This window comes from Triturus cristatus, chromosome 4_2, assembly GCF_964204655.1.
Source record: "Triturus cristatus chromosome 4_2, aTriCri1.1, whole genome shotgun sequence".
Lineage (NCBI taxonomy): Eukaryota > Metazoa > Chordata > Amphibia > Caudata > Salamandridae > Triturus > Triturus cristatus.
Genome location: NC_140586.1, coordinates 84631497 through 84653564, shown reverse-complemented (window position 1 = coordinate 84653564; position 22068 = coordinate 84631497). Strand labels below are relative to the sequence as shown.

The 22068-nt window shown below is 52.2% G+C and overlaps 1 protein-coding gene across 5 annotated transcripts in view; it reads left to right on the top strand.

The window, feature by feature from the left end:
* Nucleotides 1–22068, top strand: part of SMARCA4 (SWI/SNF related BAF chromatin remodeling complex subunit ATPase 4) — a 533682-nt gene that overhangs the window by 141257 nt on the left and 370357 nt on the right. For all 5 annotated transcript variants that reach the window (XM_085600653.1, XM_085600652.1, XM_085600651.1 and 2 more), the window contains exons 10-11: nt 20514–20681; nt 20934–20984. In XM_085600653.1, the coding sequence (XP_085456779.1) occupies nt 20514–20681; nt 20934–20984 (219 nt within the window). The remainder of the gene's footprint in view (nt 1–20513; nt 20682–20933; nt 20985–22068) is intronic.

The window sequence follows — 22068 nt, the reverse complement described above, 5'->3', positions numbered from 1 at the left end:
CCTGTTTACCAGGAATCGGATGACGGGGGCGAATGGGAGGGGTCCGAGGATCCTATGGCCGTTCAGGCTCAGCTGTCACAGGACTGGGCAGATGAACTGGGAGAGGCCAGTGGTCTGGATAACTCACCAGACACTGGATTCATCTCTCCTCCGACTTGGGCTTCGGAAGAGGGTGCTGCTTTCTCTGTGGTGCTGCGCAAGGCGGCCGCAGCCCTTGGGCTCGAGCTGCCTGCCGTGGCTGTGAGGACTAACGTCCTCACTGAGGTGCTTCAGTCTGCAGCAAGCTCCACTGAGCCTCTGCTGCAATTCAATGAGGCCCTCATTGACGTTCTGCAGGGCACCTGGTCCAAGCCCTCCACAGTTCCTCCTGTGGACAGGAACGTCGCCAGGCGCCACCGCCCTGCTCCGGGCGACCCCAGTTTTCTGTCCCAACACCCCACCCCGAGAGCCTGGTTATCCAGGCTTCTACCTCCCAATCCTCCTTCCCGACCGCTCCGCCGGACCGGGATTCCTAGAGACTGGAACAGTTTGGCAAAAAGCTGTTCTCCTCCCTTAGTTTGGGTCTGCGGTCCTTGAACACCGCCTGTCTTTTGGACCGTTATTCCCACTCTCTGTGGGATACGGTGGAGGACGTGCTGCCCCTGTGCCCGGAGGAGGCCCAGACACAACTTACCCAGGCTCTGGCCGATGGGAGGGACGCAGCACGACATGCAATCCGATGTGGGCTTGACACTACGGACTCGCTGGGTAGGGCGATTTCTACCACGGTGGCGCTTAGACGTCACGCCTGGCTGGAGTCCACGTCCTTTTCGGGGGATGTCCAGAGCACTCTCATGGACATTGATGGCACTCGCCTTTTTGGTGAGAAAGCGGACAGTGCGCTGAATCGCTTTAAGGACTCCCGGGCTACGACCAAGTCCTTGGGCCTCTCGGCCCCGCGGTCGCAAACTTCCGCCTTTCGTGGCCAAGGAAGGGGTGCCTCCTCACGTCCGCCTAGCCACCAGCCGCAGAACCAACCTGCGCGCGGTCGCGGACGTGGTTTCCGCCGAGGCTGTTCTGGAGGACGACGCGGTCAGCCCACATCCACCCCGGCAGCATCCGCCTCCAAGCCTTCCTAGTCCGAGCTTTCCGGCCCATTCCTCGCCAGTGGGCGGCAGAGTTCGCCATCACCTGCTCCATTGGCGTACCATCACTTCGGACAGGTGGGTGCTGCAGATCGTCCGAAGGGGCTACTCCCTCCCCTTCGAGATGACCCCTCCAGCCATGCCCCCGCAGCACCACCGTATCTCGGAGGATCATTTGAATCTTCTGCGAGAGGAAGTTTCGGCCCTCTTGGCCAAAGAGGCCGTCGAGCGCGTTCCGAGCCCAGAAGTAGGTCGTGGTTGTTATTCCCACTACTTTCTGGTTCCCAAGAAGGGCAAGGGGGGTCTACGCCCTATCATGGACCTCCGGAACGTCAATGCCTTCCTTCGGAAGGAACGGTTCAAAATGTTACCTTTGGCTCAGGTTCTAGCTGCCCTAGACCCTGGAGACTGGATGGTAGCGTTGGACTTGCAGGACGCTTTGGATTTCCACATCCCCGTCCTGCCGGCCCACCGGCGTTACCTGCGGTTCACGGTAGGCCAGGAGCACTTTCAGTTCACCGTGCTCCCGTTCGGCCTCACCAGTGCCCCTCAGGTGTTCACAAAAGTGATGGCGGTTGTCTCAGCTCATCTGCGATCAGGGGTTCCAGTCTTCCCCTATCTCGACGACTGGTTGTTGAAGGCGGGCTCGCCCCAGGCAGTCGTCTCCCACCTCCAGACTACGGCGGATCTCCTGCATTTGCTGGGATTTTCCATCAACGTGCCGAAGTCACACCTGAGCCCCTCTCAGAATCTCCTCTTCATCGGAGCGGTTCTCGATTCGGCGCAGTTCTGGGCTTATCCTCCGGAACAGCGGGTCCGGGATATACAGGCCCTGATTCCCATCTTTCGGCCTCTATCCTGGGTTTCGGTCAGGCTAGTGTTGCGGCTTCTGGGGCTGATGGCCTCCTGCATCCTACTAGTGCATCACGCCAGGCGGCGCATGCGGGCTCTGCAGTGGGACCTGAAGTTTCAGTGGGCCCAGCATCACGGCAACCTGTCCGGCCATGTTTTGATCTCAGAGGGCACTGCGCAGCAGTTACAGTGGTGGATCACGGACCGCGATTGGGTCACGAGCAAGAGCCTCTCCCTTCCCCAACCGGAGCATGTCGTAGTGACGGATGCGTCCCTCTTGGGATGGGGTGGCCATATGGGAGAGGCGGAGATCAGAGGCCTCTGGTCTCCGGCGGAGTCTCGTCTCCACATCAACCTGTTGGAGTTGAGAGCGATCCGACTTGCACTGAAAGCCTTCCTTCTCTCTGTCAGGGGAAGTGTCGTGCAGGTGTTCACGGACAACACTACCGCCATGTGGTATTGCAACAAACAGGGCGGGGTGGGGTCGTAGACCCTTTGTCAGGAGGCTCTGCGCCTCTGGACATGGCTGGAACACCAGGGCGTCACCCTAGTGGTTCAACATCTGGCGGGCTCTCTGAACGCCAGAGCAGACGAACTCAGCCGCCGGTGCATGATGGATCACGACTGGCGTCTGAACTCCGAAGTGGCGCAAGGTCTCTTTCAGCAGTGGGGAGAGCCTTGGTTAGATCTATTCGCCACCGAAGAGAACGCGCAATGTCAGCGGTTCTGCGCGTTGGAATTTCCAAGGCGGCACTCGCTCAGCGACGCTTTTCGTCACGAGTGGAGTTGCGGTCTGTTGTACGCCTTTCCGCCTATACCACTTCTGCTCAGAGTGCTGAAGAAGATCAGGCGCGACCGGGCCCAAGTCATCTTGGTGGCTCCGGACTGGGCACGAAGGTACTGGTATCCCGAGCTACTCAGTATGTTGACCGATCCTCTGATACGTCTGCCCCTTCGGGAGGCTCTTCTGTCGCAGCAGCAGGGGACGGTCCTCCACCCGAACCCGTCCAGCCTCCACCTCCATGCGTGGAGATTGAGCGGCGGCAGTTGATGCCATTTGACTTGCCTCCTGAAGTCTGTGATATCATTCTGGCAGCCAGGCGTCCCTCCACAAAGACGGTATACGCCTGCCGGTGGAACAAATTTGTGGCATGGTGTACAGCAAAGGCTGTGGATCCCCTTTCCGCCCCTCTTTCTGAGGTTCTCCTCTTTCTTCTTTCTTTGGCCCAGCAGGGCTCTGCCCTGGGCACCTTGAAAGGTTATCTTGCTGCCATCTCTGCCATCTTGCGGCTTCCTGATCAGCCTTCTCTTTTCAAGTCCCCTGTAGTTGCACGCTTTCTAAAAGGCATTACTCACACGTTCCCTCCTGTCCCTTTTGTAATGCCTCAGTGGGACTTGAATCTTGTTCTCACATTTCTAATGTGCGCTCCCTTTGAGCCTCTTCATAATTGTCCTCTTCGTCTGCTGACGCTTAAGACTGCTTTTCTGGTAGCCATCACCTCGGCTAGACGGGTGAGTGAGCTCCAGGCTTTATCATCAAAGCCTCCTTTTCTCTCTGTTCATCCGGACAAGGTTGTCCTTCGGCCTCGTCCCTCCTTTCTTCCGAAAGTGGTGACCCCCTTTCATCTTGGGCAGCTTGTCACCTTGCCCACCTTTTTTCCGCCTCCGCATCCTTCCAAAGAGGAAGAGAGGCTCCACCGTCTGGACCCAAAACGTGCGCTCTCCTTTTATCTGGACCGCACAAAGCAGTTCCGGGTGGACGACCAACTTTTCGTTGGATACGTGGGTGCTAAGAAGGGGAAAGCTGTGCACAAACGGACCATCTCTCGTGGGTCGTTTTGTGCATCAAAATTTGTTATTCCTTGGCAAAAAAGGACCCTCCTGTTGGGCTGCGCGCCCATTCTACTCGGGCCACAGCGGCTACTACTGCTTTGGGACGGGGTGTCCCTTTGCAGGACATCTGTCAGGCGGCAACGTGGGCTTCGCTACACACGTTTGTCAGGCATTATTGCCTTGACAGCCAAGTCCGGAGGGATGGCTTCTTTGGCCGTTCTGTCCTCCAGGACTTTCTGGTGTGATCTTCTTTTTTTTTTTTTGAAACCGTTTATTACAAATCTCAAGAATATACAAGTATGGGCCTACAACCTTCGGCCGGCCGCTAGGAATGACAGGAGCATATGACATACGTTCATAAACACTTGGCATTGCAGAGAAGCATAATCAGGAGGTATCAACGTCGTGGGCCACATCAATCAGACCCCACGATACGGTTTCATTTTATACAAACAACGAGAAAACCACACCCACAAGGCAACCAGCAATCGAAAATAGCAGCGCGTGCTCCCCGAATGGGGGACCCCAACTATCCACAGGAGTCGAAGGAGGGGAAGGGGAACAGAGCAAGGACTGGGGGAACCCTGTGCCCGGGGCTGGGGGAAGGAGTCAGCTAAGGGGACGGGGCTGGTGAAGCAGCAGGCAGCAATGGTGGCGCGCAGATACCCCCGCGGTAGGCGTTCCAGGGGCCCCATACCTTCATCCATGTCCCAGGCTTACCCCTCGCCACATACACCACCTTTTCTCGAAACATGCACCAATCCATGTGTTCTTTCCAGGCCGACACCGCCGGGGGCTTCTGGGATCCCCACAATTGAGCAATATCACGCTTAGCTATCATATATCCCAGAGTCACCCACCACGTCTGCGGAGCCGAGTAGTCAGTTGGCTCCCACACATTCAACAGGCATCTCCTCGCTTCAGGCAGCAGAGCGACACGCGTAACCACTCGCAGGACCTCGTGCACACCACGCCAGAATCGCTCCACCTTCGGGCATTCCCACAAAATATGCAGGAAGGTCGCCAAAGCACCACACCCACGCTTACACAACCCATCCTCAGCATAGCCCATACGCAGAAGCCTTGGCCCCGTCATGTAGACCCGGTGGAGTATCTTAAGCTGGACGAAGCGAAGGCGAGCCGGTATGGCCACCTCCTTCGGAGAGGCCACCGCGGAGATCCAGTCCTCGTCGTCCAGCTCCAGCCCATCGGCGACCCAAGCCTCTCGGAGGCCAGTCAGCAAGCCCGAGCGGTCATTGATCAGTTTTTTGTAAATAAGTGAGATCGTGCTGTCTGGGACGTGGCCATCTAGCACTCTATCCTCCAGGGGGGAAGACTCCGGGATGGAGGCGACGTCTGGGAAGACGGAGCCCAGTGCATGACGGACCTGCATGTACCGAAAGTATTCACTGCCCTGCAGCTGAAACTCCGTCTGCAGCGTCTCGAATGTTTTAAATCCCCCCCTCGTCCAGAAATCCCCCACTTTACTGATGCCTATCGTGTCCCACTTCTCGAAGCCCTTCGAGGTCCACAGGGAGCCCAACCTCTCAGATGCGTACAACGGTGACGCCCGGGTCAAACGGTCCTTCCACCCCATAGCTGCATTAGCCGCGTGCCATACTCGCACCATGACACGCGTAGGTCCCGTCAGGCGAGCGTCGGGCGCGCCAGAGTAGAGCGCTCGATTGTAGTCGCCACCGGGCAGTAGCATCTTGTCCATTTCAAATGCCGGGTTTAAGGCAGGCCCGTAGAGGCCATGGTTAATTGCAGCTAGCTGGGAGGCCCAGTAATACCGTTTAATATCCGGGAGGGCAATCCCCCCGTCGTACCATGGGAGCGTCAATTTCGCCAGGGCAATACGCGGCCTCCCGTCCCAGAACAGGCGGCGCTGTAGATTCTCCACCTCACGGAAGTAGCGCGCCAGGACTAAGTCCATAGTGTTCTGGAGAGCGTACAGGAAGCGTGGCAATGACATCATCTTAAACCACGCCGCCCGGCGAAAGCGGCAGGCGCCGCCAGCGCGCGACGTCCTCCTTCAAGCGCAGGAGGGGGGGAAGCAAGTTCCGCTCGTAGCGGGCCTCCGGGTCCAGAGTGATGTAGACACCCAGGTACCTAAACCCCTGAGAGGCAATCTGGATCGGACAGCCCCGCGGGAGGACGGGAGCCTCCCCGGAGAGCACATACACACATGATTTAGCCCAGTTGATGACAAGGCCTGAGTTGCGGCCGAATGAGCGCAAAACATCAACCAGGACAATCAGTGATTTACGTGGGGAGGCTAGGTATAGAAGGATGTCGTCAGCGTATAGGGACACGCGGTCCTCGTACTCGGGGGTCCAACGGAGACCACGGATGGAAGGATGCCACCGCAGCCACTCCGCCAGGGGCTCCAAGGCCAGCGCAAACAGGAGCGGCGACAAGGGGCAGCCCTGTCGCGTGCCCCGTCCCAGCTCGAATGGGGCCGATACTCTTCCATTCACCACCACCTGCGCCAATGGGCCCGAATACAACAATTTGACCCAGCTGATGAACCCCGGGCCAAATCCAAACTTCGCCAGCATCGCCCAAATGTATGGCCACTCAAGCGTGTCAAACGCCATGGTGGCGTCTAAGGACGCCAATATGGCCGGCTCCCTCACGAATGGGACACGTGCAAGCGCCGCAGATTAAGGGCCGTGTTGCGATGGGGAATGAAGCCGGACTGGTCTTGGTGGACCAGATCGCCCACCACGCCGACCAGCCGGTTGGCCAGCACCTTGGCGAGAATTTTGGGCTCCGCATTCAAGAGCGAGATAGGCCGATAGGATGTAACCCGGTCTCGAGGTCTCCCCTCCTTGTGGATCACCACGATTGTAGCTAGACGCTGGTCCAGCGGGAGGGAGCCCAGCGAGTGGGCCGCCAGGAACATCGCGCGGAGGTGGGGTGCCAATACATCCGGTCGCAACTTATACAACTCGATAGGGATGCCGTTCGGGCCCATGGCCTTGCCGGAGGCGACCGAGCGCATGGCGAGGGCAATTTCGTCGGAGGTGGGAGCGGCATCCAACGACACCCTGTCCACCTCCGAGAGGGAAGGCAGCGCGATATCCCTAAGCAGGGCGTGGGAATCCTCCTCCGAGCAGGGAGAAACCGGGGAATACACCTCGCGGAAATACTCCGCGAAACAAGAGACAATGTCTTCTGGCTCGGTTACACTCACACCATCCATCCTCTCCATCAGCGGGACCACACGACTCGCTCTCTCCTTTTTATCCAACCACGCAAGCAGTTTACCAGCCTTATCACCCACATCATACAATCGCCCCTGTTGCTCTCTACTGAGGCCCCTGGCCGCCTCCGTAACGAGGGCCCTGTAGGCCGCCTGCTTAAGCTGTAGGACATGTAATGCAGCATCTGTCACCCCACCCTCTAGATCGCCCTCCAATTCGGAAATTTCGGCCTCCACCCGGGTCACCTCCTCCCGCTCGCGCCTCCGGGAATGGGAGATAAGGGACAGGGCTTCCCCTCTGAGAACTGTCTTGAAGGCTTCCCACAGGGAGATAGCCGAAGGGACGGACCCCACATTCTCATCAAAGTTTCGCTGCAAGGATTTAATCAAGTCAGCGCGAATAGTGGGGTCGCGCAGGTACCAGGCATTTATTGGAGCTACCCTGTCCTCACCCCTCGGGAAGACATCAAAGTGTAACAGGAGCGGGGAGTGATCTGAGATACCCCGCGCCAAATGGCGCACCTCTCCTACCCTCCCAACATAGGCCGCAGGGACAAGGACATAATCAAGCCGTGAGAGGCTACCATGGGCACCCGAGTGGAAAGTGTACTGCAGCTGCGTGGGATGTTTTAAGCGCCAGCAGTCCACCAGTCCCAGTGTATCCAAGAGGCCGGATAGCCACGCCTGTGCCCGGGGGAGGTCCCTAGGGGGGTGACGATCCACAGTCCCAGAAACCACCGCATTGAAGTCCCCCCCCCCCCCACCACCAGAAGCCCCCCCGGAAGGCCAAGGAGGAGGCGCCCCAGGTCTGCAAAAGTGGTCGACTGTAGCCCCGGTGGGACGTATACTGATACAAAGACAACCACTTTGCCCTCCATTCTCCCCACCAAGACAGTGTAGCGTCCCCTATCATCATGGCGCACCTCGTCTATTTCCAACGGGAGCGAGTTCTTCACCATGATGCCCACACCCCGTGAGCCCGACGTGAAGCCCGAGTGGGCCACCAAACGGTAGCCACGCCGATTCATGGCACAAAAAGAATTACCAATAGGGTGTGTCTCCTGCAGAAAGACATCGGGTGAGATTCGTTTCAGATACTGCAGGACCACCCCTCGTTTGATCCTATCCCCCAGTCCATTAACGTTCCAAGACAACAAAGTCAGGTCCCTACCCCCCATCACAAACAGAAGCCATCATTCGTCCCCCCGAGAGCACCTTAATACCAATACAATAAAGGGTTTGCCTTGTGGTAAAAACGAACAACACCCCACCCCAACCCACCCATCCCAACAGAACTCCCCCCTCCCTGCACCCCTGCATGAGCCCAAACAGCCCCCCCAAAGTGCAGTGTGCCTGTCGCCCCATAGATGGTTAAACTAACTAGTCCCCCAGAGGAGGAGGGAGAACCCCCAAGAGACCCCATACGACCTCCACAGGAGGGGAACTTACTCGAACAGACGAACAAAAGTGACATCAATTTTGTCCAGAGCGAGGCCTAATATTAGTCCCTCAGTCCTGATCCGGCGAGCCCTCTCCTCCAACCGCGCCCCCCCCACCCCCCCGACCCCGATCCCCGGACAAAGTATCCAGCCAGTCCCCGGCCGCTTCGGGACGATCAAAAAAGTGCGTGCGGCCATCCACCTCCACCCGCAACTTAGCTGGGAAAAGCATCGCATACTTGAGGTTTAGGTCCCGTAGGCGACGTTTGACTCCGAGAAAGCTCAGTCTCTGCTTTTGGACCGCTGGGGTGAAATCAGGATAGAAGTTTATGTCCATATTGTCGAGTCTGACCGGTCCTTGTAGTCTGGAAGTTTGCAGGATAGCGTCTCTGTCCCGAAAGTTGAAAATCCGGGCAATGAGAGGCCTCGGAGGGGCTCCGGCCTTAGGCCTTCCCCCGGGAACCCTGTGGGCCCGTTCCACCGCGAAGAATTTACTCAGCCCCCGGGGCTGGAGATGGGTGAGAATCAAGTCCTCCACAAATAGGTCCGCCGCCGCCTCCTCACGTCCCTCCGGCACCCCGATGATGCGGACATTGTTCCTTCGGGCCCGACCCTCGGAATCCTCCAGGCGACGATCCATCAGCGCACTCGCCTGGCCAAGTCGGCGCACCTCCTTTTGGAGGGCCGCCACATCCGTCGTGAGGCCCGATGTGGTGTGGGCCAAAGAATCGGCCCGGTCGTTGGTCTTGGATAGATCGGCCCTCACCAGGCCGACATCCACGAGGACCGAGTCAATCTTCTGCGCCAGTGTGTCAAAACGCTGGTCTACCGAGGCCTTCATCTCGGCGATAGCGCCCATGACATCCCGAAGGGTCAGATCCGCGGGCAGAGCAAGAGCATCAGTCGGGCCCTCAGGGGACCTACGCGGCACCTCGGGAGATCCCTTCTGGAGGGTGTAGCGGTCCATGCTGTTAGACTGATGGACTGCGCCACGTCGGGTCGATTTCACCTTTGCCCGGTCGCCATCTTGCTTTGTGGACATGGTTCCAGTCCCCCAATCGTGCCAATCACGTCGGAAAGGGCAGACAAGCCGGTTCACGGGCTCCGGGGGGGGGCAACCACAGGTCCGCGGGGTGGATCACAGCCGGCGGGCCGGCAGGGTACCCCAACGAGGCCACACCACCTCACAGTGCCCCGCAACCCAACCTCGCCGAGGCAGCAGGGAGGGTGCAAAAGCGAAAGTGCGGGGTACGCGAGTCGCCTGGCCCTGCCCGCCGCTGTTGTTCACTTTGGCTCCGGATCGCCCCACAACTCCAATCCGGGGGCCCGGCGTGGAGAAGGCCGCAAACCTCGATCGGTGCTCCCGCCGGTGTCCGAGGTCCAATTTGGAAGCGGAAAACGGGTGACACCTCAGCTCGGGTTCACCAACACAGTCCCCTCATCTAGGACAGGATATTTTCAGGATTTATGTAGGAGGTCACGGAGGTCCTCGGGAGCCTCGCACCTACGCGGCCATCTTCGTTGCGCGCTCTGGTGTGATCTTGGTTCGCAGACCCACCACCGGGGATGGTATTGCTTGGGTATCTATTCTAAGGTGAGGAATCTAACTAACGTGTCTCTTTCAGATGAACAAGTTACTTACCTTCGGTAACAATGTATCTGTAAGAAACATTAGTTAGTTAGATTCCTCACCGACCCACCCATCCTCCCCGTTATGCGATCTGACATCTAGGGTTAAGGTTATCCTTTTCAGGCCCCTAGATTTTATTTTTGGCACCAGTGTCGGTCTCTTGCATGGCTCTGCGTTCCTGGCGTGGAAAGCTATGTACAAGAACTGACGTCCGCGCGCGAGGGCGGCGTCTAAGTACTCCGACGTCATCCCGGCGCACGACGCCGACGACGGACGCGGAGCCGCAGACGACGCCTAGCAACGCGCAAGGGGTATTGCTGACGAAAAAATCTTCCGGATCCAGTCTGACGCCTGGGGATATTCTAAGGTGAGGAATCTAACTAATGTTTCTTACAGATACATCGTTACCGAAGGTAAGTAACTTGTTCTACAGGTACAGTATGTTCTCATTACTTTTGTAATCCAGTACTGGGTGCCTAGACTCAGTACTGGGACCTTTATCCAAAACAGGTAAGTAAATACGTTCTCACAATTTATACGATTTTTAAAGAATATTTAAAGTTTGCAGAAATCGACACTTAAAAAGAAATTTAACAGAAAAACAGTCAATGGTTTCCTATGGAAGAAAATTGGGTTACTGGTAAATACGGTTGTGAATATTTTTCAGAGTCAGTGCTGGGCACCAAGATCCAGCACTGGGAGCTCACATAATAGCAGGTGAGTATTTTCATTTTCGTTACTCGGCTGATTTTTGGTGAATATTTTAAGTTTTGAAAAGGCCACACTTAAAAGAAATTTCAGGAAAAACCAGTTAATGTTACCCTATGGAGAAAATTGAGTTATCGGCTTTAAGGTAAGTACTCGACTGGCAGAGTTAAGGTTCTGGCCATAGACTCGGGGGTCTCCCAGGGTCAGGTAGGTGCAGTTGTTACACCCTCAGCGGCACAGGGGCGGCCAGGTGCAGAGAGAGTTGGGCCCAATGTTATCCTATGAGAGGTAGGGGGGCCTTGGTTGGTGGCTGCTGACTAGCAGGCCACGTGGCTGTGGGAGCTGGGCTCCTGGTCACTTACTCAGGGCAAGTGGGGAAATAGATAGGTGTAGAGGTTACACTGCCAGGGCCACTCGGACGGCTGGGTGCAGGGTGCTTTTGAGCCTTTGGGCGCTCAATTGATTTCAAAGGGAAATCTCCGGTTTAGAAAAAGACTGCAAGCTCGGGTACGAAGATTCTTCAGGTGCCACCACCACTTCGAGAGGTAAGTTGGGTAGGTGGAGGATAGGTAGGTACCCCGGACTTTTCAAAACTTAACATATTCACCAAAAATCAGCCGAGTAACGAAAACGAAAATACTCACCTGCTCTTAGGTGAGCTCCCAGTGCTGGATCTTGGTGCCCAGCACTGACTTACAACTGTACTTACCAGTAACTCAATTTTCTCCCATAGGAAATCATTGACTGTTTTTCTGTGAAATTTCTTCTAAGTGTCAATTACTGCAAATGTTAAATATTCTTTAAAAATCGTATAATATCTGAAAACGTAATTACTTACCTGTTTTGGATAAAGGTCCCAGTACTGAGTCTAGGCACCCAGTACTGGATTACAAAAGTAATGAGAACGTACTATACCTGCAACATTCATTTTCTGCCATAGGCAATCATTGACTGTTTTCTATTAAATATTTTCTAAGTGTCAACTTTTAAAATAGCAAAATATTGTCTAGAAATCATCACAGTAAATAATTCGACTTTTATCACTTGATTCCAAGTACTGACCGAGGACTGAATCTAGGATCCAGTCCTGGAATTCCAAAAGTAATCCTAAAAGTAATCTGTGGCAAATAACTTGAAACTTCCATTGAACTCAATGCATTATTGTGTTTAGAATTGTGTTGCCTATTGCAACCACTTGTAACTTTATACAAAAGTCAATTGCATATTGCAAAAGTATTTATATAAAGCATTTCATTCTGAGAAAGTATATTTTAATACCCATTGTTGGTTCTAAAATAAAACAAGCATATATTTTTTTACATATAAACCATTGGCCTAGAGTTAAGTTATTGAGTGTGTGAGACCATTTGCTGGCTGAGTGTGTGCAACAAATGCTTTACACTGTCCTCTGATAATGCCTTACTGCTCGACCAAGCTACCACTTTGGAGAGAAAGGTTATATCTAACTTTAGCCTCTGCCAAACCTCTGGGGACGGGGCGCCGGGTGCAGGGGTGCCTTTTGGTTTCGGGAAATCTTACCCTCTGTTGATCACGGTTGGGGGGGGGCACCTGGTTCTGAGGCTTGAGGCATCTTCAGGAGCATCGAGGTAAGTCCTTGGGTGCCGGATTCGGTGTCACAGTCGCCGTGGGGTCGTCCTCGTGGTCTTTGTTCACTCCGGCACAGGCCAGGCTTGGCGGGTGCTGAGTGTGAAGGGTTCGCGGTTCCTGGCTGATGCCAGGGATTAGAAATAGATTTTGAGTAGAGCCTCTACTCATGCGAGTCCCAGGGGTTGAGAGTCAAAAGGCAGCCAGGTCCTCCTGGGTTTGTGAGGTTGCTGGCCACAAGAGATGCCGGGTTGGAGCAGGTTTGAGGGTCGACAGGCCGTTAGGGCTGGGGCCAAAGCAGTTGGTGTCTTCCTCTTCTTAGCAGCTGCAGGGCAGGTCTTCTATCTTCTAGCTCTTCTTCTGATTTCAGAATCTGCCATCTGGGGAAGGAAGGTTCAGGGTGCCCCTAAATACTAGATTTAGGGGCGTTACAGGTAGGTGAAGGGCAGGGTCCAATGGGTCCCTGTCCTGGGGTGGGTCCACCCCCTATCCTGCCTCTCTCCTGTGGGAGGGGGGCAGTAGCCTATTCCTGATTGGGCAGGGCCTCCCATCTTCAAGATGGCGAGAGCCCGGAGATGTGCTTCACCTCGCCTCCCCCACCTGAGGGGTGGGGTTGGCAGGCTGGCACATCCCCTGTCCTTATTTGGGGTTTCCGGCCAAGCTTCCCGCCAGAGTGGGGGGTTGCAGTGGCCTGGGGAAGCTCACAGAGGCGGCATGCCTTTGAAGCTTCCCCCTGCTCATCCTGGGGGAGGAGATTTAGCACCTCGCCCAGGATGTGCATTGTTGCAGACCCAGGAGAGCAGGGGCTCTCCTACCCAGGGGTCCAGCAACATGTCTGCTGTGTGGCAGCCTAGGCAGCCTCAGAACAGACGTGGATTTTAGGTTAGGTTTCAGGGGGTATCTCTAAGATGCCCTCTGGGGTGCTTGGTACATTAAATCCCACACTGGCATCAGTGTGGGTTTAATGTGCTGAGAAGTTTGATAACAAACTTCTCAGTCTTCAGTGTTGCCATTATGGTGCTGTGGAGTTCGTGTTTGACGAGCTCCCAGCACCATATACTCTTAAATGGCAGCACTGCACTTATAGTACCCAGAAATGGACCTGGGTACTGTAGGAGCACAGGGCTCCTGCTCCTGTGCCCACACCATTGGCATAGGGCACCCAGCTAGAGGGGTGGCTGATGTATGCCATGGCAGTGTAGGTGGTGGGCATGGCACCCAGGGATGGCTGCCATGTCGACTCTTTGTTTTGTCTTGTACCCAGACACTCAGCCTGCAAGGGCAGTGTGTGTGTGTGTGTGTGTGTGTGTAAGGGTACAGGGCCTCTAAGGGTGTCACAATGGGTGCTGCAGCCCTTAGTGGCCTTCCCTGGTCACAAGGCCCTGGGTACCTAGGGTACCATTTACCAGGGGCTGACATGTGGCCAGGGTTTGCCAATTTGTGTTGTGTTTTAGGGAAGGAACATAGGCCCTGGGCACCTGTTTGGCAGGAGTCCAGGGCACACTCAAAGTACATTCAGCAATTCTGCAAAAAGTGGGGGCATACCATGCAAGAAAGATTGCACTTTCTCACACAAAGTGCCTAGCAGCAGTAGCAGCACATCTCAGAAGGCAGGGGATTCATGTGTACCCCTACTTGGACGACTAGTTAGTAAGAGCAAACCTTTACAGTCTATGCAAACAGCATATACAACAGGTGATAGAGACACTAGTTTATCTGGGTTTCTCTAATACATTGGGTAAAATCATCACCAGAGGCAGAACTCATAAAGGTGTTCTTAGGCGCCTAAATAAATGGCACTTTCTCACAAAGAGTCAACATGGCATACATCCCTGTGTGCCATGCCTACAACCCACTGCCCTGGCATAGATCAGTCACCCCTCTAGCTGGGTGCACTATACCAGAGGTGAGGGTACAGGTTCATGAGCCCTGTACCCCTACAGTGTCTAAGTCCATTCTTAGACATTGTAAGTGCAGTGCTGCTTTAGAGTATATGGTGCTGGAAGTCTGTCATTACGAACTCAACAGGCCCATAATGGCTACACTGAAAACTGAGAAGTTTGGTATCCAACTTCTCAGCACATTAAACCCACACAGATGCCAGTGTGGCATTTAATGAAAAATGCACACCAAGGGCATTTTAGAGGTGCCCCCTGTAACACGACCTACCACTAGTGTCCAAGCTGAGTGGCTGCTTTCAGCTGCCACCACCAGACATGTTTCTGGACCCCTAGGTCGAGAGCCTGCTGCTCTTGGGGGCCTGAAACAATGCACATCCTGAGACGAGGTGCCAAGCCTCCTCCCCCAGGATGGACAGGGTCCACAAAGGGGAAGCTTCAAAGGCTCCCCACCGGTTCTGACCCCCACTTTGGGCGGGAGAACCAACTGGAAAACTAAGTGAAGAAGGGAGGTGTGCCCACATCTTCCAACTCCACCCCTCAGGTGGGGGAGGCAGGTGAAACACAACTCTCAGTCCCCGCCATCTTGCACATGGGGGGGATCCAGCCAACCAGGGTGAGGCATATGCCCCCCCTTCCACTGGAGGGTGGCATAATAGGGGCTGTACCTACCCCAGGGAAGGGACCCATTGGTCCCACCTTTTTGCCTACCTTTAACACCCCTAAATCTAGTATTTGGGGGCATCCCTGAAACTTGCATCCTCAGGCAAGAAATTACAAGAAGAAAAGAAGGACCGAACAGTCGTGCCGAAGCTAAGAGGAGGAGCATGCCTGCTGACTTGGCCTGTCCCCACCTCGAATCTGCAGAAGCGAAACTCTGGTGTGTCCTGCAGCCTCAAGAACCCAGAGGACCTGCCCTGCCTTCAAAAGAAAAGACTCTGTCTCCTTTGAATACCGGATTTGTCCGCCCACAGACTCCAGGTCCGGCAAAGTCTGTGAGTCTGCACCACTATGCACTCGATGCCCACTGCCTGAATTAGAGTAGCCCAACACCACCAGGAGGTCTCCCCCCGCGATCCTTGTCCGAGATCCGGTGACCCCTGACCTGCCTCAAGCCTCCAGCTGACTCCTGCAGTCTCAAACCAGAAGGTCCCCCCCCAGCCACTACCAGGAGCTGGTAAGAAGATCCGACCACAAAAGGTACCTCTGCACCCGACGCCCCATGGCCTTGGGTGACCCATCTGACGGTGCCTAACCAAGCACCAGCATCCCAACTTACCTCTCCAAGTGGTGGTCTCACCTAGAAGACCTTCGTCCCCGAGCCTATCGTGCGTTTGCAAACCGGAGACTCCCCATTGAAAGCTACAGGGCGCCCAACTCCAAAACAGCACTCTGCACCCGGCCGCCCCAGTGCCGCTGAGGGTTGCATCTTTTGTGCTGGCTTGAACCTCCATTTGCCCTGAGCTTAAATCCAGGAGCTTTTCTCCCAACAACCTTGTGACATGCTTGTAAGCAGCCACCAACTGGAGGCCCCCTATGCTCCATGGGTAACATTGGGCCTCAGCACTCTGCACCCGGCCACCCTAGTGCCGCTGAGGGTGTTTCAAGAGTGCATCCTTGTCCCTGGGGGACCCCTGAGTCTAACCCCAGAACAGCAACTCCACAACCGAATACTTACCTTAAAACGGATAACACTATTTTCCTCTATAGGACAACATTGACTGTTTTTCTCTGAAAAGTGTGGAGTTGGTAAATCTAAGGAAATTCTTTAAAATTGTACTAACTTAACAAAAACGCTGTTACTTACCTGTTGCCAGGAAATGTCCCAGTGCAGTATCCAGGCATACTGCACTGTGCAACAAAAGTAATCTAAAACGTAACTCACCTGGTATTTTACTGAAAAGCCCATTGAAGTCTATGTACTGTATTTACAAAGCATTGCATTATCAGTAACACTACTGTAATCAAATCAAAGTACATATACTATTAAATATCCAAACTGTATTACAACTGTATATTTACTGCAAAGTACTTATCACTTACCTGTGCCAGGCTTGCTTGGTTCTAGAAAATAAAAAAAACTAAAAATATTTTTTATTCAAAAACAATTGGTCTGAAGTTCAGTCTTTGAGTGTGTGAATTCATTTGCTGACTGACTGTGTATAACAAATGCTTAACATTGCCCTCTGATATTGCCTTCCTGTCGACCACACTACCACAAATAGAGAGTGAGGTGCTATCTAACTTTACCTCTGCCTACCTTTGGGGTTTCACTGGACTCTCTGCACACTACACCTCATTTTGATATGGCATATACAGAGCCAGCTTCCTACACCCATCCCAGAGTCGTCCTCTCCTGAACTGGTATTCCCTACTTTGATGATGCTATCCCTTTCTGCCCACCTGCTGGTATCCTGTAAAAGGCTGAGCAAACATTTACCTTATCTTGGCCACTGTTCATGGTGCCCCATCCACCTTTCTTCGCATCTCCATCTTCTGTTCTGGTTTGGTGCCCCATCTCTAAAGCCTCGCATTGATGCCCCTGTCCCCACCAATATCCACCCCCTTATTTGAACTGTGCTACCAACCTTGTTCGTTCGTGGGTGTAACTCAACACCCCACCTCCCCCACCTTTGCAAAGCCCCCTTTTTTACGTCTCGCCTGAGCCAGCGCTTTATCGCTGCTCTGGCGAGAGCTTTAGTAAACGGGGGATTTGGAAGTGCAAACTAGTGCTTTTCAGGCCTCCAAATACAGTGCATGTGCGTCGGGCGCACGCACCATTTGTCAGCCTGCCTGATCACTTTCGCGGCCGCTTTGATGTTCTCATTGAGTCGCGCGGCCACTGAGAACATCAAAGCGGCCGCGAAAGTGATCACCATTTGCCACCCCCTCCTTTATCCCACTTCCTGCTTGTTTGTTATGTTTGTTGCGTTTCCTCTTTTAAATGATGGTCTGTCGTTAAAAATAGAACGCATGAGTAATGTACATCATACATGTGCACTGACAGGTTTTAAAGTCTGAAGGCATTTACAATACGCCTTAATTCGTTTTAGCTGCATTTGAATTGCAACGTCTTAGGTGTGGTAATGTTTAACTTACTAGGCTTCGGAATTCTTCACATTCTCTTCCTGGGCTTTATTGGAGTTTGCTCTTGGTTTCAGCCGGGCGCTCGCTTTGATTGTTCGTCGCGGCTCCAAAATGAGTGCTTTTCTCATTGTAAGAGTCGGTGCTTTCGTTTTGAGTTTTTGTGATCCCACCGGTAGTTGGTAAGGCTCGTGAGTTGTTGTGAACGGCGTGCGCTCCATTGATTTTGACCCTTTTCTGGTAAATTTCAAGTCCAAGCTCGTATGCTCACGAGGTAGTGGGGTATCACAGTTAGCCCTCTTATCACGTAACGTGATTCTAATGTTTGTTTTTGTTGCCATTTTTACCCTTTTGCGCACATGAGACCCCCAACATAACTGCAGTTCCCAGCTTTTTGTATGCATTTTTTGTTTGACGATGAGCATGTGTTGTAATGAAGCAGCCGCATCTCTAAGCCTGTATGTGTGCTCTCAACCAGATTTAGAGTCCGTGCCACACTTCTAAGAGGCGAGGTTGCAATTTGCGCAACAGCGTTGCAGCTCTCACATGCACCAAATGGGCCCTGCTTGGAGCACAGCGTGAGTGCTGCTCAGTGCATGTCAAAGAATGCTTTCAGATATATGTATTGGACACACACATCGAGCTTTTCACATAGCACGTTACACAAACTATTGGCATTGTAAATGACAATGGCTTTTATTTATGTGTTTTTAAAAACCTGCAAGCGGTGTGTAAACACGCACTTTGTACTCATAGTCGCTGCCTATGAGAAGCAAGGCTGGCAGTAACTGAATCTCTTTTACTACCAGCCTTGCTTCTCGTAAGCAAGGACTACAAGTACAAAGTGCGTGTTTATGCACCGCTTGCAGGTTTTCAAAGCACATAAATAAAAGGCATTGTCATTTACAATGCCAATAGCTCAAACTCTCGCAAATGCGAGACCTATTGCATTGCAAATGCTCGTCTTTTCAGCTACTCCCATCCATTACTTGACTTGCCTCATAGAACTGGGTCTTAAGCCTGACAACTGATAACCTCCTTTCCTGCAGCCTGGCATGCCCTGATCCCGAAGTAAAACGATTCTCCTAGCTACTCACAGCCAAAGATCTGGAGACCTACTACGTGCCTGGAAAACAACATAGTGCCACCGCCTACAAACCTGGCAGGGGAAACTAATTCATGCTGCGCACTAGCGCAACCACACACTCTGACCATGCTGTGCCCCCACCTTGTCCATTACCTGTGGGGCGACCATCTTCAAACAAACTTAAACAAAGAAGGGATCATTTTTAGCAATTGGGAGAGGGTCTGTCTAGTTATTCCCGACTTAATTTCAGAAAGTCTTTAATGGAACTAATCGGTGAACTGTGTTAAAACAGTTGCCAACCCATACACATGAATTACCAAACGAGGCAACATTCTGAAATCTTGATTTGAAGTATTTTAGTGATTCTTAAAAATAGATTTCAGCTAAGCCCCAATTGAGAAAAAAAGTTATTGCACACACCGTATGTATAATATGGAATTTTTGACTTCATCTCACATTCCTTGAACATGCCTTTATGCTCTCAAAAGAGGAGTAGTGTGGGGGACAGTTTGAAGACTGCTACAATATTCAGTCAAAAGAACACTTTTTGTTTTAGCTGGCTAGTCCCTTTTTAATGTAGGTCTCCTTCCTTGCAGACACCTTATAGTGTAATGACTAAAATGCCATAGCATAGTTTAGTTTCTAAAGACTCCAATGAAGCTACAGGATAGGAGTATATGTAGTCAGTCCCCTTCAGGAGTCCAAGGGTATCCCACAATATTTAGATAGCTCACCTCATACACTTGTGCTGTGCTATACTACATCATAGGTAACCCACCCACATCGATGTACGTATGATAACCTTTTCTGATAAATTGATATTGGATAAAGCCAAGAATCCAGGTATATTTAAAAATACCTTTGGTTATTCCCATAGTAATTATTCCTTAAATAATTCGGTACTCTATGTAGGATTAAAACTGGTTTGGATCTGGATATCAGATAAGATACAGTGTGTGATCTATCCGCTCGTTTGTATACACAGTGACGTCCACTGAGATGTGCGGATGCCACCTATGATGAAACATGCCACAACACAAGTGGGTGAGGTGACCTATCCAAATCTTTTAGAATACTAGCAAATCCCCCTGAAGGAGACTTAACTACATATACTGCTTCCATCTCCTAAAATCATTGGGGCTATATGCGTTTAGTTGGAGGTCATGTTAGTGTTCATACCTTTAAGGGTAGCTGAAAGGGATTTGGAATTGGGGACCACACAACATACCACCATGTGCCGTGGGAGTCCTTTCAAAGACATGTATGGTCAGCAATCCTCAACTCCCTTTCAAAGAAGTGTATGTTCAGCAAGCCTTGGATGAAGTAGCGCAAGATCAGCCAAGATCTGCGTACATCCCTTGTGAAGGTGCGCCCTGCTGTGTTATAAAAGGGACAGAGGGGGTGGTTAGTACGCCTTTCCAACCTCTCGTAGCCCACCCCTAATAGCAGCTTTAACATCTTTTTGTTGTCCCTCTAGCCAGAGACATCACCCCCCCCACCCGCCGTTGCCAGCATAAGATTGTATTTCAAACAGCTATTGGACCAATGTGGCTGACTCACAAACTGGCAGCGGTCTGTGAGGGAAGCTTTCCTCTATACTCATTGGACTAGGATAGTGTCCACCACTGTTTTAACCTCCAACATTGTGTCGTCTTCTCTATTGTAGATGGGTTAGATGACTGTGCAAACTGTACTCATAAGCCACAGAGACATTAAACTATTGAACGTTCTTTGAGCGATCATGGCATTTAAATTCATCAAAAAATATTCAAGTTGGGTTGAGAACCAATAGTCCAGGTATTGCATTTTGAAATACAGGCAGCGGGGCATTCTCCAGCAAAGGGCCAACTGCAGTCTGTGTCTGAGATCACTCATATATGTGTAGTGCACATACTTCAGTTTCTCTCCCTCAGGTGTCGCTTGCTCCCTCTTTAGGAAGCATTCACCTCATCTCCTCTTCTAGAGGGAGAGAATCAGCGGCGCGGTGCTGAAACTCAGCAGAGAGCTCAGTAGTCTGATGGTGATTCCGCTCTTGTTATCCACAGGCTGAGGATGAAGAGGGGTACCGAAAACTCATCGATCAGAAGAAGGACAAGCGTCTGGCCTACCTACTGCAGCAGACAGACGAGTATGTGGCCAACTTGACTGATCTGGTGCGGCAGCATAAAGCTGCACAGGTGCTGAAGGACAAAAAAAAAAAGAAGAAAAAGAAGGTGAGGGTGCAACAGTGTTCCTTCTCTGCCAACAGAAATGTGTTTTGTAGGTAGAGAAAAGAATTTGAAGACTCTAGAGTGCTATCACTGTTTTCAACACATATATGGAGATACAAGGTGTATTTCTCTGTGGTCCCAGAATCCTGATCATGATTGATGTAATAATTAAATCTGCCTTACCTTCTCACCAAGCTCTAATTAGCGCTACTCGATCGTTCTCATTCATGACAGGTTTTTCTTTTCTGTTTTTAGAAGTCTGAGAATGCGGAAGGGCTTCCTGCTACTATTGGGCCAGATGGAGAAGTAAGTACAGAAGGCCTCTTTCTTATTTGTATGCAGATGCCAGATGTTTATTGATAGCCATAACTTAGCCCGTGCAGCTACTTTGTTTTACTTGTCTTGGTTTCCTTGGCAGCCCCTAGGTATGTTTGGATATGCAGGAAAGTCAGCCAGACAGTGAAGAGATCTCATACCAGAGATTTGCTACATTGCTTGTATTCCCATGTGAGAAGTGATTTTGTGGTGAGGCCTTCCTTGCTCATCATTCATCACCTAGTAGTCATACCACGAAGTGTTTGCTAGCGAGACATCCCTTACCTTGGCCACAAGGACGCTTTCATTGCTTCACTGCCACCAAAATTGCCTCCCCCGTACTGTGCAGAGGATACAGTTGTCTCCGGGTCTCTTTGAGAAAATTTGTCGTTGGAGGTCTCTCTTAACCAGTTTTACCAAAGTTGTTTCATGTTCCATATCTTTTTAGCAATTTGATGGATTTATAGAATATAAGGTGAGAAATTTCACCCCAGAGTGGGGTTGATTTAATACCCTAATATAGAAGGATGGAGTTAAAAAAGAATGCATTAAAGCCATGTATGAAAGGGTGACTTCACTGGGAGTCTACGCCAGCTTCAGCTAGCAATTCTTCCTTAGAACAAGCATTACTGAGCAAACCTGAAATCCAGAAGTTGTTAGTGCACCCTGGCTCTGACCTTCCTGGTTTTCTCTTTATCCCACATTTCTTTTAGCAGCATGATATTTTATCTAGAGTTTTATTCAACAACTTTAAGGTTAGCTGTAGCCAGAACTGGTAGCCAGTGGGCTACCAGTTCTGGGCTACCATGTTCCCTCCGACCTTCTGACCACTTCCTATGGAGTGCGGCATGTTGCTACCTCAGGATGCACCTATTCTGCCGCTTCCAAGATGGCAAGACCCCTCTCCTGGTGTACGGAATTTACAAGCCCACCCCCATTTTGTGGCTACCTCATTACACACCCCTGGGGAAACTGGTTTGGCAACTGGTTTTCCCTCTCTGCTCTGCGTGGTAGCCTGTCTACCTCAATAATGGGGCAGCCCTCTCCCCTGGTGTCCCACACCTGCTCTACACAG